This window comes from Harpia harpyja, chromosome 2, assembly GCF_026419915.1.
Source record: "Harpia harpyja isolate bHarHar1 chromosome 2, bHarHar1 primary haplotype, whole genome shotgun sequence".
Taxonomy (NCBI): domain Eukaryota; kingdom Metazoa; phylum Chordata; class Aves; order Accipitriformes; family Accipitridae; genus Harpia; species Harpia harpyja.
The window spans coordinates 71,593,093-71,611,835 of record NC_068941.1 but is presented as its reverse complement, the minus strand read 5'-3'; the positions used below and the strand labels follow the sequence as shown (position 1 = coordinate 71,611,835).

General features: G+C 38.9%; 1 protein-coding gene across 16 annotated transcripts in view; it reads right to left on the bottom strand.

Moving 5' to 3' along the window:
• Window positions 1–18,743, bottom strand: part of KCNIP4 (potassium voltage-gated channel interacting protein 4) — a 474,029-nt gene that overhangs the window by 36,791 nt on the left and 418,495 nt on the right. For all 16 annotated transcript variants that reach the window (XM_052780348.1, XM_052780352.1, XM_052780358.1 and 13 more), the window contains one exon: window positions 17,179–17,303. In XM_052780348.1, coding sequence (XP_052636308.1) covers window positions 17,179–17,303 — 125 coding nt within the window. The remainder of the gene's footprint in view (window positions 1–17,178; window positions 17,304–18,743) is intronic.

Genomic DNA, 18,743 nt, shown 5'->3' with positions numbered 1-18,743 from the left:
TCTTTGCTTAGCAATGCCCACTAACTAGTGTAATTTTTATTTTCCTATTATTAGCACTGGCAGTAAAACAACAGTAAACAACATGACTAAAGATTTGAACTTAAAAGCTCACCCCAAAGCTTGAAACACCAAACTTTATGGGTGAGTCCTTGGCATCTGAAAGGTAATTACTGTTTCTGCCCTTACTTGTCACTACAGGAGGGCATTTTACAATCTGGGCTTCACAAATAGGCAGGAGCTATAATCAAACTAAATGTAGCAGAACCCATGCTTCAGATACTGAGCGGTGCAGTTTGCTGTAAATACTTTGGCAAAGACAAGGTATTCTGCTTCTTGGGAGAAGCTGTATTTAGGTGAGCATTTCTTCTGCAACTTGCCTTTCACACGTTCCCATGTGAGTGCTTTTGATCAAGTCCCTTCAAATTGACTGAAATCCTAGGTGAGAGGATGAGGAATAGCTCCTCGCTGGCAAGTGCTGGTCGCTCAAGTGATTCACTTGAGCAAAATGAACGACATCACCAGTCCCTAACAGCAATATTTGAGTATAGGTCAATTCCCTACTTCAAAACCATGGAGGCCTTTATTTTGTTTTTCTTACACAAGGGAGTTAGAATTCAGAAGCTCGGTTGGTGCTTTTGTTTTCCCTAGAATCTCCTTGTACCTTTAAAGAGTGGATGGTTCACTAAGGAAGAAACTGTACCAACAACTTTCTGCTAAAGGTTAGCAGACTTGCACTATCATGATTACTAATATTTTATAGCCATATGTCGTGGTTTAACCCCAGCTAGTAACTAAGCACCATGCAGCCACTCACCCACTCCCCCCCAACCCAGTGGGATGGGGGAGAGAATCGGGGGAAAAAAAGTAAAACTTGTGGGTTGAGATAAGAATAGCTTAAGAGAACAGAAAGGAAGAAAACAAGAATGATTAATAATAACAATAATAAAATGACAATAATAATAAAAGGATTGGAATATACAAAACAAGTGATGCACAATGCAATTGCTCACCACTCACCAACCAATGCCCAGTTAGTTCCTGAGCAGCGGTTGCCCCCCTCAGGCCAGCTCCCCCCAGTTTATATACTAGACATGACGTCACATGGTATGGAATATCCCTTTGGCCAGTTTGGGTCAGCTGCCCTGGCTGTGTCCCCTCCCAACTTCTTGTGCCCCTCCAGCTTTCTTGCTGGCTGGGCATGAGAAGCTGAAAAATCCTTGACTTTAGACTAAACATTACTTAGCAACAACTGAAAATGTCAGTGTGTTATCGACATTCTTCTCATACTGAACCCAAAACATAACACTATACCGGCTACTAGAAAGAAAATGAACTCTGTCCCAGCTGAACCCAGGTCACCATATCTGAAAATGAGAAAGCCTGAATTTAGCACAAGGTATTTATGAAGCAACCTCACTGTCAGGGGTGAAAAAAAAGAACTATATTCTATCTAAAATGCTCATCTGATTTTTTTGTGTTTGTCAGTCAACTGGATGCTGATACTAAGTACTGACACCAAATCAAATTTTCATTTTAATCGTGAAGTAAGAACACTACGAGTTTTGCATTCCTGGGACACACGTTTGCATGAAAAACATTCAGTCTTAAAGTGTGTCCTAACTCATGTTATTTCAGTATTTTTCAGAGTAGTGGTTCTTGGTTTCTTTCAAAGATGTGCAATGGTAAAGGCAGACAGATCAATATTTGGTTAGTGCTAACTACAATGAAAAGCACCGAGGAATTTCAGCTCCTACAGAATCCTGTCAGCTCACAGAAATGGGGAAGAACATAAAAGTCAACGGTGAGCAAGTCAGAAACTGGAAATCAAACATTGTACTCATTATTTATATTTTATGTAGCAATGCATTTATCCTTTAACAAATGTTTTTGCTTTCTCCACTACTAACAACACTTTCTTTGAGAAGGGCCCCAGCCCTGCAAACATAAGAACAAAAGTGCTTACCTGCATAAATATTTATAAAACTGAGCCTGACGCTAGCATAAGTAGGACCTGATTCACCAAGTACAGTGGTGAAAATCAGAGGCAATTGAAGCAATGACGTACATGAAGCTGCTGTGAGTGAGAGCACAATGCGGTTCATGGGAAGAAATGTTTCTTCCCGGTTCACAGAGCGAGGCCAATGTGCCTCATCGTGGAGGCTCTCTGGCATTCAATGTCTGTCACAGGCTCCCCTCCCTGTGTACCAAAACCTCACTGCCCCATCTGCGCTCGTCCAGCCTGCCAGCCCACCACACCAAAATCTCCTTTATTCTGTTGCCCAAAGGGCTCCCCAGACCACAGGTCCACGATATGGAGAAGATACTTCACCACTAGAGCTCTACTGTTTATGGTGATCATGGAAGGGCCAGAGTGGGCTTCGTGGCAATACTTTGGGCCATAAATCTAAATGCCTTCGAGAAGCAGGAATGAACAGTTCCATAAGACAGGGGAGGATGTACCATTGCTATTTACAAATGAGATATTGTTTCTATAATTCAGTAAAAGATGTGAGAAAAGCATCAGAACAGAATTTGAAGTTTAGTCAGGAAGATGAACTGATAACATTTTTTAGCACAGCAAAAAATCTAAATAAACTGCATAAATCTTCTTTAGACTGTTCTGAAGCTTTCCTTGTCTCATATGTGGATACTCGATACAATGCCTTTGGCAGCATATCTAAAATTTGTAGCATAAGTCAAATCGTTGGAACTGAATACTGACATAAACCTAAATAAATGGTGATTGGTATTTGCTGGCATATTTTTTGTGAAAACATGAACAGCATAGAGAAACAAAAAAGAAACAGAAGACATTTCCCAGTTAAAACGGAGAACAAGAAGGGAAAAAGATAACTAGAGAATCAGACACATCTGAAAAAGAGTTATCTATCATACAGGGTAGGCCTAAGAAAGAGATTTAATTTCTCATAGTTGTATCGTTCCTTATGGAGATTCATTGAGGTTGAAATTGCTGGGCACAAAAACATCTTGCAAAGCCTGCTAAGTTTATGGCACATAAAATTTGTCTTTGTTCCATAACTGCAGCTTCTGACAACAGAATAAGAAAATAAGGCTGTTATAACTTGGGCTCCATTACAGGGGATGATACTATGTCTCTTGTTCAGTGAAGCAGATGCTATATGACTTGATTTATTTATTTTCAACACTACTGGAAGTGAAGTGGATTTTTTGGAAATCAGATTCAGTGTGGTTATTTGATCAAGTCTGAGGGATGATGTGAGACCCAAATCTGGAGAATTATACTAGAGATAAGAAACAGAAAAAATAATTGAACCCTGTGCATAAGCTTCTAGCCTGTTCATGGACTCTTTAGTGTTGAGACAGTTACATTAATAGAAAAGGGATGGGCTTCAATCTTAGGATCCTAATCAGGTCTTCATTGGGAAATGAAGCAGAAAACTTCTCAGAGTGCCCTGAGATTTCCCAAAAGATGCTGCTCTCAGGAACTCTGAATGCAGAAGGCAATGACCAAATGGAGAAAGGCATTTTGTTTGCAGAGCAAAACTTGAGACCTCCAGTTTCAGGACCTCTGTTGAACAACTGAGAGCTCTGAAGAGGCCCTGCATGCTCCCAGTTGAATGGCAGGAATACCTTGATTGGGATGCATACTCTTTCATGGCTTATTAATGCAGGAGGAAAGAAAAAATATTCTGAAGAAACCAGAAAAAGGATCAGATTTTTCCAGCACAGGGCAACAGGGACAGGTACTTGCTTATCTACTGGTAAAAAAATAATAATTAGAATACATTTTGGTATTGCCTCATGGGAATATCTTCCTCTGGGACTGGACTGGAAGATTTTAGAGCCAATTACCATGAAATTACAGTTGTCTGACAGACTGAAGGAATGTGTGGTTCTTTTCATCACAGACAGTTAATGTGGTGGGAGACAAATCAGCTGAACTAAACTCTAATTGCCACGTTTCTATCCAGAGCTCCAGAATCCTTGAGAAGCCATTCTTACAGTGAAAAATACATGAAGAGGGTCAAAAAATCTTCATGACATTTGGGCATGTTCCATTAAAATCAATGAAGTCCTGCAGCTGACTTTAAGAGACACACGATTTTTAGCCTAGAAGAATAACAATATAAATTCAGGAGCTAAATGTTACAAGTATCCAGAATTGGTGAATCTGTAGTGGTACTTAAAAACTGATAAATTTTCCATTACTCTCTGGTGTCAAGTTGAATCTAATTTTGCACCTGCTTTCACATTCAAGTTCTCTGTTGTGTTATGTGGTGTCACTCTTCTTTCTCATCTTGCTCTGGAGGAAGGTAACAAACATTGCCTGTTTTAAAACTTTGTTAATAGTAATGAATCACCCATTGTACTGTGATTTTTACTGGGGACTCATTATTCAGAACATGGAGAAACACTGACAAAGAGCTTATGCCCTAAAAACTTAGAAAAGAGGTGAAAAAAGAATGTGAGATGAATTGGGTTGTTCAGCAGGACAATATGGCAGTTAGTTATTGAACCTGGATTTCCTGCCTATTAATCCAAATTTGGTAGCCTGTACAATACGCTTCCTGTGCACCTAGATCCAGAGCTTAGTGCTGACATTTTTAATCACAAGCACAATCATGTGTCTGTTGCCCTGATGCCTATAATTGGTGGTAGATAGCATGCCAGAGACAAATAGTTCTATATGCAGCTACTGGGGGTTTACTTGTAAAAATTATTCTTGACACTTCTTTTTGTGAGGCCACAGTGAAGCCGGTCACAGTGTCAGAGATGCGTAAATGGAACAAGTAAATAATTGTTAGAAATACCACGTAAAGTGCTTCCCAGATCAGTGTTTTCTGAGGCATGAGGTTACTGTCATTTCCCCTTGACTGATATGGAGCTTAGTCATCGAGGGGTAAACGGTCCGACTCAAATACACTGCTCACAGAACACACATTTCACTCATAACGCTGAGGAATTCAGCATTCATTTTTCTCTCCCGTAAGGATGAACTTTGCTATCTCCAGCTCCTGGGAAAGTTCAGTTTCCCACAGCCACCAGCCCCCCTACTGCTGCTCCCCACTTAGTTCCCAGAGCATGTTGGAGGAGGCTTTGATCAAAGGCTGAGAAGCAATCTCTCAGATAGCCAGGGACACTCTAAAAGGTTTTGGCTGTCAGACCAGAGACATTAAATTAGGCAGTTGTCAATGTGGAGCCTGTGCAGGCAGTGAAGCACTGGTATAATACTCTCTTGCAACCCAGAAGGCTTTTTAGTGTGATAGTTAAGGCTTTTAAAGGTGTATGGCAGTTAATAAGCCAGCCGAGAGCCAAAAGGCTAGAGTCTTTAGACTCCTAGTTTCATGCTGTGTTTACTGAATCATGTTGTCTCCTGAGTTATTGGCTCCTATTTCTTCTGTTATACTCACTGTATCTAAGGTCCTTTAAGTATATTTCACAATGGAATTGATTGGGTTGAATAAATTCCCTTACTTGAAAGTTAACATGAGAATCATTCACATAATCAGAGTGAAGAGCAACTGCGCAAATGTCCAGCTGATCTAAAGAATATGGGCTCTGTTAGATACTGGATTTTAGACTTTCACTCAAAGGTAAACGCAGGTTGGCCCAAGGCTTGTAATAAACATCCGTAACACTGAAATACTTGACCTTGATGCTTTGTCACTTGCGATTTGCTGCTTTATTTGCAGATTTGCCAGTGTTTATTTTTAGCACATATCTAGATCTAAAGATATTTTTAATCAGAAATTAGTTTTGTTGAAATCAAGAAAGGACTTTTGATGGTTTCACTGCTTTCTGACAAAACCTACACATGGCTGATTTTGTTTAAATTGATCAGGAATTTAAACAAGAAAAAATTATAAAGATCCAAAATTACTTGGAAATTCCTGGGATCCAGAACACATCCCTGAGTCCAGCAAAAATAAGATTTTGTCTTTAAAGTTTTGAAGTAATCAGGACCCAAATGGTTTAACTGCACCATCCAGAAGTATCACCAGAAGATGTATTTATTCCCGCTTCTCTCATTTTGCAGGTTTAGGATGCCCACCTGAAAATATGTGTGTCCACTTTGTGTCCCTGAATTGCAGTGTGACAGGGAGACAACTTAGTAATTATTCACCTCGTGAAGAAAAGTGGACAGGTGGGAGAAAGGAGAATAGGAGTTGTCTAAAGGTCACTAGATTTTTAAATGACATCATCAGTGGTGCATTGCACCAAATTTTACTTCTGTAATGTTAGTGATTACCCAGAAACCAAAATCCAACAATTTCACATAACTCAAGTACCAAGATTTGTAATGCTTAGTCCAGATGCAGCAAAAAAGTAACTGCAGTGAGCTGTAGCCAAAGACGGTCTTTTGCTGCTCATATTCTAGTACATAAACATTTATATTCCTCAGATATCACATACTGATGCACGTGAAAGCTCTGTGGTAGAAAACAGCTCTACCAGCAGATGAGTTACACTGAGCAGCTGGCTGGCAGGGCAGAAGGTATGTACCGTGCATCAAGTGTCAGCCTGGCATGACTGATGGCACGCCTTTACCACGAGCCCCATGGAGAGCACACCAGAGCACAGGACAGGGTGCTGCCAGTTTCAGACAGGAGGGACTGACAAGCACACAGAGCAATGCAACTTCACCAAAATATAATACTGACTTTTTTAGAGTAAAGAAGAACTTCAGAGGTATTTGGTGCTCTGCACTATTATTGATGCTGGGTGGTTAAAGTCACACTCTTTTTATATACTGCTTAATTAGCAACTTAGCATATACATTTTTCAGAGATAATTCAGAAATAAGCAATCACTATTGTGAAGACAGTCCTTGGTATGCTAGATGACAGTTCTTCCCCAGTGAACACGACGTGAAGTATCTCCATGAACAGCAGTAAGTCATGAGATGAATAGAAGTGTAGGGACTGAGTTCATTATTAACTTTCAAAAAGAAGATTTCAATCTCTGCCAGCAGCTGTGAGACTAATTGAAACGAGTATCTCTGCTGAATGCATTAAGGTCTGTAAATTTGTGACGACTGACAACTATACACTAGGTCTGTCAAACTGTACCTCCAAATTATTTTTACTCCTATATTTGAAAAGGTTCAAGTTTCTTGACTCACTCCTGAAGGAAATACATAATGAATATAAGTATTATTTATTGCTCAGTTTGTTAAAAGATTTTCACATAGCCTTGTTTGAAAGATGGAAAAGTTCTCTCTAAGTCCCTAGTAAATGAATGCCAGTGCTTTTGAAACATAATAACAAAATTCTGCCTTGGCAAGGTTGGGGGTTTTTTTTTTAAGTTTTTCTTCAGTGATCTAAAATTGAGAAAACAATTGAACTGAAGCACAACTGGTAAATAATAACTCTATTTTAAAAAATGGAGGTTTGAGCTATGGGCATTACACGTGTTCGGAAACTCTCTCTAGATAGAAAAAGATGATTTACAGAAATCTGTTGACAGCAGACATGATATCCAGCTTCTAGGTTTACTTGCTTGGAGTTTCATTATGCAGTTGTCTATTGTTTAGTTTATTAAGGCTAAGCAAGTCACAGGAGTCTTCTAACACAGGGAGATGTTAATTTCCAGTTTGAATTATTACTATCTGATTTTCTAGTAAGATTCAGAAATTCCTTTATTTTTTTCTATTTTATTGGTGTTGCTATGCTACAAATTTAACAGGTTTATATGCATGAGGCATAACCTGTTCAGGTGTCATCACTGCATCTATTTGAAAAGACAAGTTGTTGGTGCTTCTTTGTATATACATCCTTTTCGTGTCCACAACACTGCTGTTCAGACACCATTTGTGCAGAGGGTTCAGCCCCTCTATAAAAACTTTCAGTACAATGGGCATGTTTCATGCACTGTACCCAGTAGAGCAACCCATCCCCTATTTGATATTCAGAGTCACAGAGGGATATAGGTCAAATGGTTTTAGTGTTGTTTCATGTTAACCAGGACAACTAGGAGGGAACCTTTAACTGACCTATATTTTTCTTCCAGGCTCTCTTCTGTTTGGTCAGAAAGAACGTCTGCATCTGGAAAGATCCTGTTCTTGCTAAGATAACATGCTGTGTAACCCAAGGACTTCTACAGACAGTCGTCACATCTTGAGGGAAAAGCAACTGCACTGACTGCTAGTGAAATTAAATCTTCCTTGCTGTCCTAGGAAGCGGGGTGGGGGGGAGGGGGGGTGAAAAGCATATTTAAGCTCTAAGCTACCTCATCTGCAAGAACAAGCTTTGGAGGACAGATTTGAGGGGCAAAATACTCTTGCACTAGTGCCATTGTCACTCATGCTCAGTTTTGTTTTTTTCTCTCTCTGCTGGTCTGTATTAATCTTGAATCTGCCTTTATTCATTACAATACAAACGCAGGGATTCAGCATAGAACTGAATGGGTCACAATGAACCGAAGACATCCTATTGATTCTGTGAGATGGGGGACACTGATGACTCAGAGATAGCTGGTCCAAGCTAAAGTGTTATTTCTCGTAGTGTGAAACCTTCTGTTTCATAATACATGGCGTTCCAGAGATATAACTAACAGGATTATGTTGTCTTTGCCCCTTGTCATGCTTTAGAACAGGTGGGAAAAGTTAAGTAAGGAAGCAAACAAAATGGAACGGACTTTCAATATCTCTGTTTGGATCATCACAGAGGTATTCAAACTCTCTGCATCACCCACTTTTTTAATCTCTTTTATAGCCAAATGCCTATGTCCCTTGTCAGCTTTCCGTGTCTCACAAATGCAAGAAGACACGTTTTCCATTTGTACTAAATAAATTCCAATCAAGACATTGATTATCTTAGAAACTACATTTAAAAGACAGAGGTGAAAGACAGAACTATACATCTCTATTAGTCATAGATCAGAGGCTGCACAAACAGAATAGCCGTAAAGGTAAAAGTCATCCATGTGTAGGAAACTGAGATACATTTCTCATACCTCCTTTCTTACCAAGTAAGTTCCAATTACAACAAGCAAAACACATGTATTTAGTGTTCCTAGAATATCATGCATACAAATATGTAAGAAAAGTTAAACCAATCTGAAAACTTTAACTTCAGTACCCTCAAAATTACATTGAGATGTTTCAGGTTTTGCACAAGATAGTGCATATACTGCAAAATGCACAGTATATACCTACCTTCATCTTCATCACTAAACAAAAAATTCTAGGAGAAATGATTTATATAGTGAAAATTATTTTAATTCAGTGCACCAACTCAATTTTCCTCTCCTAAGTCCCAATTACTTTTATCCAATTTGTAATTTTTCTTTCACTTTTTAAAACTCTCATTACATGGGAAAATGCTCTAACTACCAGGCTGTTATACCAAATGTGGATAAAGCTACCTTGCTCTTTCAGCCACCTGTTCTCAGCAGATCACTGTAGCTCAAGAAGGTGCCTAATATTTAGACCCACAGGCTTTGGAGAGGGATATAAATTCAGAAAAATATTTGTACCTGGTGTTTTATATTAGCCAGCCTGAGTGCCTTCCTTGCCATCCCGAAGGCTTGCAGTTTGTAGGCTCTATCTCTGAATAAACTGACTTAATGAGAGCTGGTGCTAAACTTAAGTTTTCTGCATCATACCACTGGGTCTAGCACAGATAATTTTAGAGAGCTTTTAATACATAATACGAGCACTTATCATATGAGGTCTAGAACTGGTGTTTGAAGATCAGCATCAAAACTTTGAATTTGACTTCCTTGTCAGCTAATGTTAACAACATAAGATTCTGTGTCTCTCTGATCCCAAATTCTTTTTTAATGTCAGAGTGCCAACATTACCTAGTGTCGTGGTTTAACCCCAGCCAGCAACTAAACACCACGCAGCCGCTCACTCACTCCCCCCCACTCAGTGGGATGGGGGAGAAAATCGGGAAAAGAAGCAAAACCCGTGGGTTGAGATAAGAACGGTTTAATAGAACAGAAAAGAAGAAACTAATAATGATAATGATAACACTAATAAAATGACAACAGCAATAATGAAAGGATTGGAATGTACAAATGATGCACAGTGCAATTGCTCACCACCCGCCGACCGACACCCAGCCAGTCCCCGAGCGGTGAATCCCTGCCCCCCCCCACTTCCCCGTTCCTAAACTGGATGGGACGTCACATGGTATGGAATACACCGTTGGCCAGTTTGGGTCAGGTGCCCTGGCTGTGTCCTGTGCCAACTTCTTGTGCCCCTCCAGCTTTCTCACTGGCTGGGCATGAGAAGCTGAAAAATCCTTGACATTAGTCTAAACACTACTGAGCAACAACTGAAAACATCAGTGTTATCAACATTCTTCACATACTGAACTCAAAACATAGCACTGTACCAGCTACTAGGAAGACAGTTAACTCTATCCCAGCTGAAACCAGGACACCTAGATAAAAAGCCATATTGAACATCAACCTGGTTTCCACGATAAGTATTTATGCAGATTTTATTTATTTCTTGAGATGTTTTTACAGCTAAGAATGTGAAAATTCACACTGTAAGTATACTGAGGTTTTGAGGGGATTGGGCTGCTGTGCACAATACAGAAACAGCAATTAGTTTCAAACCATTAGCTAATCCTGCATATTAAATTACTTATCTAATCTGAATTGGGGGCAGTTCAGATAACAAACTGATGGAACTGTTCACTGGAAGAGACCTCTGGAGGTAATCTAGTCCAATTTATCAAAAATATCCTATGAATATTCTTACAGTTGGGCATGTAGGTATACCTTAGACAGATAAACCCACGTGACATGAACCATATGTTTTTATTTCCTACTCATTAGATTGGAAATACAGTCAAATAGAGCAAACAAGCACTTTCTCCTCACTTATCTTTTTCTGTAAGAGACTAACAGGAGAACAAACAAAAGGGAAGGAATTTTCCAGAAAAAAACAATGAGAATAGTTGTATTTTATCATGCAAAACTTGAATGCTCTAGACAATCAATAAATGAGCTTTATAACCTATAAAATGAGCTTTCATTAAACTTTCTGTGAGACTCACAAATGCAACATACAGTAATACAATGCTTCCATCAAACCATAATTGAAATGGAAAAATTTGTGAATAAATTAGCATATTTTGAGTTATGCACAAACATATTCTTACCTGGATGGGTAGTGTGATGGGGGAACCTATCTTTGAGCTGCAATATTATCAGTTATTATCTTACTGTCATTGTTTGCCTCATTTGCTGACAGCAATAGAGAAGAAAGGTATCTTAGAAATGTTATTTTCCCAATAAATGTCACAAGTATGGAGCTGCATATTTAAAGCTACAGTATGTATCCAGGGATATTTTTATGCATGTATGACTTCAATTTACAGTTTCTCTGATATACAGCTGGGTAAGATCAATATTCATCAAAAATCCTTTCACTTTTCCGGGAAAGTCTAGTAGTTTCCCAACACAGAGTTTGACAGAGTCTTTGATGAGAATAATCAACCAAAATTAAAAGATTATTAACATTTAAGTTTAGCACAGGAGCGTCTTTAGTACAGCAAAAGCATTATCTAAGTATTTTTAAAATGGAAATGTGGCATAGCTCAGGGACATTTTTAAAACTGTGAGGGACCTATCAATGGACAAAAGAGAAAGAAAGACCACATGTTGAGTGCATGCTTGATAGTCTGTGCAATTTATTGTGAAGTACCACTTGTACTAGGCCTGCCACAGAGCCGTTGGCTTGAAAGGTTAATGACTGCAGCAATCACAATTTCAATTTACAAGAAATGGGATGACAGGAAGCCAAATACAAAACAGAGAGGTCCCACTGTGATGGCAGCTGAGCAACAATTCATCAACAAGAGCTCAGGAACACTGTAAAACCAGAGTGCTGGGGACAACCTTTTGAGCCTGGGGAGGGCTTAGGACTTCCATTAAGCTCATTTCTGAAGGATAGTACAGAAGCTTTAAAATGGCTAAATCAGCGAACATAGGCATAAGTTTTCCCTTGGTGCTTTTCCTTGTAATAATTGTTAGGTCATCCAAAGGTGCTTATCCCACCTCCTTATGTTTGCTTTAGTGTACTGCCTCTTGTATTTTAAATGTTGACCTTGCCTACTACCAAAACAGCCATTGCCAAGATAGGCATTTCAGTAGTCTTTGAGCCCTTCCTGCAGTTATCCTCTACTTCTTGCTTCCTAGAGCATCAGCTATACTACAGTGTGATCTGAGGCTCTCTGAAGCTTTCAGGTGTGTACATACACACAGAGATGCTATCTGAGACCCTATGCTCCTTCTGCTTGAATTACTTTTTGCTGGATTTGGCGTGTAATTAGCCTACACTGGAAAATCAAGTTCATGAAAATATCTTTAAAGGTTTACCTTTTCATTTTTGTATAAGTAAAAACCACATAATAAATCAAACTTTGTAATCACCAGCACTACAGAAATACAGGAGTACTTGCTGCTTTCTCATCTGAATTCAGTCACAACTACATGCAAGTAATTTGTAGTCATAAATAATAAAAAACTGGACATAAGCTGTGAGAAGTTCTGGTCATCTCTATCTCAGAACAGACATCCTAGAACTAGACAGGATTCAGGGGAATCATCAGGCTGGAGTGAGATTATATAGACAAAAACTCTTCAGTTAGGAAAAGAAAGGACTAAGTAGGAAATGTGTTAGAGGTGTGTAAAACAGTGAACATCTTAGAGAAGTAATGGTAACGTTTACTCATTTTCTCATAGCAGAAATACTATAGATACCTTATTAAAATAAAAGGCAGCAGGTTTGACACAAAAATGAATTATTTTTCACAGAAGGCATAAATAGGTATGGAGCTAATTTCCCACAGGATGCTGTAGATGTCAAAATACCCTCATAGGTTCAAAAAGCAATTACCACAGTTTATGGAAGAGACTTTGGTCAAAGTATGTAAAACACAAAGATGCAGTTACAACTTTCAGTGACAGAACAGTATGTTAGGGGAATTATCACTCTATATTCCCCTTATTCTTATGTTCTTCCCCTTATCTGGCCACTCTTGAAAACAGGATCCTGAGGTAAAGGGACTGAGTATCGCTTTTCTTCTGTTTCATCAATTGTTTTTTCGTTATTATGTCTGGCACCTATTTCTTCCTGCCATGCTTGCATAAAGACAGAGGGGAAAATGTGCGTACTAGAAAGGCTGTTGAAAATATACAGAAAAAAATTCCACTTCACTTATTCATTACTTTCTGACACACCTAAAGCGTTATTATAATATAGAGATATCCAAGTTCTTCGGAAAGAAATGTCAGTTTTGAACTTATATCTACTATCACCATAGTAGGTATGAAGTCTCGTCCTTTCTAAAGCTTAAAGTTTTGTGTTCATTAAGGTTATTAATACTTGCACTATTACAGATATTTATCTTCTAGTAGTATTACAGTTTAACTATTGAAAATCTCCCATTTTTTTAGGCTCTATATAAGGATAGAGTTGCTGTCTGTTCCTTCTGTGAAGACATAGGCGATCTGTGGATTTATAGATGGGAAAATGCTGCATGAAACCAACATTCACTCCTAGACTAGCAAGCAATAACTAGTTTAACTGATATGGTTGAACTACCTTAACTACTGCAAGTTGATTCCAAAAATCAAGTGATCACATAGCAATAGTTATTCTATAGTTCATTGGTGATACAAATACAGCAAAAATCCATATATAGGACATAATTCTGTTGAATTCACCAGAGCATATATAGTGACTATGACAGCTGACTATTGCCTTTAGGACCACAGTCTGCACTACAGCTCTTTTGAACTGCTGCCAGTGCACAGGGCAATGCTGATGCTACTGTGCTGCGGGATGTTGTAAATTTAGTCTGACAGGAGCATAATGTCAGCAGAGCTATAGCAACTTAAATTCATGCCTTAACATATCTTGCTTCCTATAGTTAAATTGTTGAAGAGATAGTAAGACAGGCAAACATCATGTGAAAAGTATAAAGCACAGAGGTAGGATCTGCACAAGTTTTGATGGTGTCCTATTAAAGATGTGTGCCTGTGTGTTTCATTAAATATTTTCAGTGGAGTTTCCTTCCTAGCGGAAAGATTAAACAGAATATGCCAGAATCACAGAATGGTTGAGGTTGGCAGGGACCTCTGGAGGTCATCGGGTCCCACAACCCCGCTCAAGCCAGGCCACCTACAGCAGGTTGCCCAGGACCATGTCCAGACAGCTTTTGGATATCTCCAAGGATGGAGACTCCACAGCCCCCCTGGTCAACCTGTGCCAGTGTTCGGTCACCCTCACAGTAAAGAAATGTTTCCTGCTGTTCAGAGGGAACCTTCTGCGTTTCAGTTTGTGCCCACTGCCTCTGGTCCTGTCACCGGGCACCACTATAAAGAGCCTGGCTCTGTGTTCTTTACACCCTCCCTTCAGGTACTGATATACGCTGTAACATACACGTTGATGAAATCCCCCCTGAGCCTTCTCTTCTCCAGGCTGATCAGTTCCAGCTCTCTCAGCCTTCCCTCATAGAAGAGACGCTCCAGTCCCCTTAGTCATCTTTGTGACCCTTCATTGGACTCTCTCCACTATGTCCGTGTCCCTCCTGTACCGCGGAGCCCAGAACTGGACCCAGCACTCCGGGTGTGTCCTCACCAGTGCTGAGCAGAGGGGAAGGGTCACCTCGCTCGACCTGCTGGCAATACTTTGCCTAATGCAGCCCAGGATACCGTTTGCCGCCTTTGTCACAGAGCACATTGCTGCTCATGTTCAACTTGGTGTCCACCAGGACTCCCCAGGTCCTTTTCTGCAAACCTGCTGTCCAGCTGGGTGGCTCCCAATACATATAAATAGTGGCATATGAAGCACACGCATGAAGCACACAGGCAGGATAGTGTCAAGCCGGATCAGAAAGAAGGGGAGCGAGAAGGGAGGTGGCCTGGGGCAGACAGAAGTGGATGACTGAGCACTGTCAGGGGGAGATCATCTAGGCGCAGACCATGGGAGGCACTTTAATGCCATCCTGTATCAGCACCCACCAACACTGCTCAAACTGTATTTGGTAAAAGGTAGAGATGTGACAGGAAAGATGAACTAATCCACATAGGCAAGCTACTCATAGAGCTGTAGAGCATTTTGCAGTAGAAACTGATAAATATGAGAAACAAAAGAAAGCCCAACTCAACTGAAAGTTTTGAAATCCTTCATTTCTGAAGTCTAATGCTTGGGCTAAAGACTACTGCTTTAAATTGATTTACTTTTATAACAGTCACCAGCCCTAGGCATGTTTTACAGCATTTTTGAAAGTACTTGATAATTTTGCAATTATATTAAACACAAAACCCCTGAAGTTCATGCTCATTAGCTCTAAACATTCGAAGATATTTATACACGCATGTCTTGAATTGTACTTGCATGTAGTGATAAGGAAATGAAACACCTGAATAAAGTTCTATTACCATGTATTACCATCAACGCTCCTTTGATGTAAGTAGAACTTACATCTTAGAACACAAAAGGATATGAAGAGCTGGAATTCCTCTTTTCAAAAAATGGTAAAACAGTAATCAATTAAAATACTTCCTTATAACCTATTCTCTTTTTCCATACCTCATTTTATGCAGAAAATTACCAAGGTCCTTAATTTCTGAGACTCTAAAAATAATTATTCTTAGAGAAAAAGACAGAAGGCTTATTTTATACACTATAATTTGTACCTTTTTGCCTTAGATAATTAGGGACGTTAGTTCATGATTTGCAATACCTAGGGAATACCGGCATTAGCAGGGGAATGTTCTCTGGTACCCTGAGGAAATGAAAAGCTTTTAAGAGCAATCACTTTTAATCACTAACATGCCAACATTATATGCCTTCTGGAACTGAGGATGATATATAGACAGGACACATTAAGTGACTCTCTATTTTACCTGCATTGTAGGCTTTTGATAAAAATGTAGTTTTAAAATATCCATTTGCATGGCTTGCTTTTATTACAAAATACATGATATCTAAGAATTCTGTAAGATTTACACTTCTTCTTGTACAAGCTATTGAAAATATTCTCTCTGATTCCGTAGTTGAGCTTCATTGTGCTTTTAGCATTATTATACTTTGTTACACAATTTCACTCGAGTGTTAAATGCCAAGGGCAAGAAGAAGGCCCTTTTGTAAGAGTGAAAGAAAAACTAAATCAAAAGGTGAAAAATGTAATTAAATTTGTCTTTACCTCCAGCTCAGCAGGAGACTTAGCACCTGCACAATTGCAGTACTCACAGCTGAGTACGTAGATTAACATTACACACTCATGATTTGCAAGCAATTGCTATTATTCAAGTTTTTTTAATATGAAGTATTTTCAATCCAATGTTAATGGCATATAATATCCTATAGAAGTGTTAATCACATGAAAGATAGTAGAATAAAACAGAGAGAAAAGGGCTATTTTTTTAAGAAAGCAGCTTTTTTTTTTTTTTTTTTTGTACAGTATTAACAGAATCAGGGACAGCTCTTACTTTTGGTTTAGAGCCAGAATTTAATTATACTTAGTACAATCTTTTTGTGTCTTATTTCTCTGCTGTACTAACCATGGATACCTTAGATGCCAGCACCAAGCCCAGCACCACAGGACAGCAAGTACACACTGGAAAAGGAGGCAGACTGCACTCATGCACTGGGGTCCTCAGTGGGGATCCCCGCCAACTAAAAACATTGGACCTGCCAATAGAACACATATATCAGCAAAAAAAGATCACAAATAATGAACCCCAGTAAAGGAATCTGACAAGTTTATATACTGGGCGAGCTAGGAAGGACTGAAGAAGTCATCTACTGCTGTCCACCTAACCAAAAATGCCTCTAGTGCAATTTATACCAATTACTTCTTGTGATAGCTAATGTGAACACAAAAATCAAAATCTTTCTTCTCACTGACCAAGTTCTTCAGGACTTACGTTCTCTCCCATTATTTCATCTTTAGACAAACAACTCCAACACAATTTTCAATCTGTCCTTGAACAAAGTCCTACTATATTAAGTTACAATTCTCTTCTGGATATTTTCTAATTTGTCTGCATCTTTTGGTCTTTAAACAGCCCAATTGTTGCAGAGTGATTGTTTCCTCACCTGACCAGACATGCTATATTTAGCTACTGAATCCCATGAGCTTCATTGACAGTCATTCTTATGCTGCTGAGATTGCAGTGGCCTATCCTGTAAATGGATGATAAATTCAAAAAGGAAGTGCTTACATTCTTGAAACCTCTATATAAGATCTGAAGTTCCTTCTTTGTGAATTTACTCTGTGCTTCCAGCAGTTCAAGAGCTTCAGGTCTGTGTCGTACTGTGGCCATTTCCATTTCATCTTCTACAGTGTCTGCAGAATATGAAAGACAGAGAAGCAAAGCTCAACAAGAAATATAGCATGTAGAAATATCTAACTCTTGCAGAAAAAAAAGCAAGTTAAATGACATTCTTTTAAAGAACAGCTTTTGCAGCTTTAAAGACAAATAGTGTGTTCATTTTGAACTCCTAGGGAAAGGGTATCTGTCTGCTTCAGTGGCTGCACAGAACGTGGAACAGCAGTGATGATCCAGCAGTCTGGATATTATCACATCAGTACAAATAGCAAAAAACTGGAAAGCCAACATTCTGCAAAGGCATGCATGATGCATTCAGAATGACTTTTCTGTTTCTATGACTCTCTGGGCAAAGAAAACAATTTTATGAAACTTTAGTGGCTCCAGAATACTTGACATTTTCCCTTAGTTAATGGATGTGAATTCACTATTATCAGATGGGATTCTTGGTGTTCTCCTTTTACCATGAAGTTGTGCTTTGGAAAGTGTGTGAGACTGATGTTGCATATTCAACAGTACACCTTACTTTGAGTACTGTATAACAAACCCCTCAGGGCAACATGATTATTCACGGTGAGCAGCCTAAGTGGGGAACATGAGTATTTTAGTGACCTCATCATTAGGTGAATAAGAATGTGGATATACACGTTCAAGGCTTACAGCTGAGTGCAGCCCTAAAAGAATGTGAGATAGTAAAGCATTTTTTTCCAGGTAGAGTTTTAAATGTAAAAGTTAAATAAAATAGCTAAAGAAACTTACAGTATGTATTTTTTATATGGGGTGCTAGCCATATACCTGATGAAAAATATGAATGTGTGCAACTGTTTTCAGGTACTCCCAGCATTAAACATAGCTTATGTAGTACTCCAGACTAATTTAATCAAATCACTGCCTTATTCTGGTTTAAGATTTATACCAGCTATGGAAATGTAACTTGAGAGAAAACAAACACGTATAATTGTCGCTTCTACAATGCTGAAGTTATATATTTTATTTCATCAGAGTGTGGGACTCTGCATTCTTAAAAAACAGTTTTATTCAGTTCAGTTTTCATAAGAGCACAATATTAGAATACTCCATTAAAACCATATTATGCTTACATCTTCACATATTTTTGTTCTGCTACAATGCAGTAATAATAACTTTCAGCTGCTTGTGAGAAATCTGGCATCAGAAGATATAGTTCAGCTAAACAAAAAATGAACAATCTTTAAATAGATATAATCAAAATATGTAAACTATTTGGATAAATCGTCACAAAATTGTAGGGTCTTGTCTTTTCTCCTGTCAAAGAAAGGTTGCTGTTGGCACTTATCTCAGGAAGATGATCTCAGTGTCACCCGTAGTCTTATCTCAGAAAGTCCATTGTGTGTTGGCTTGTGGACAAGCTATAACAAGTTTCTCTTTCATTTTTCTTTATAGGTTATCTCAGATGACTCATAGACCACTACCATCTT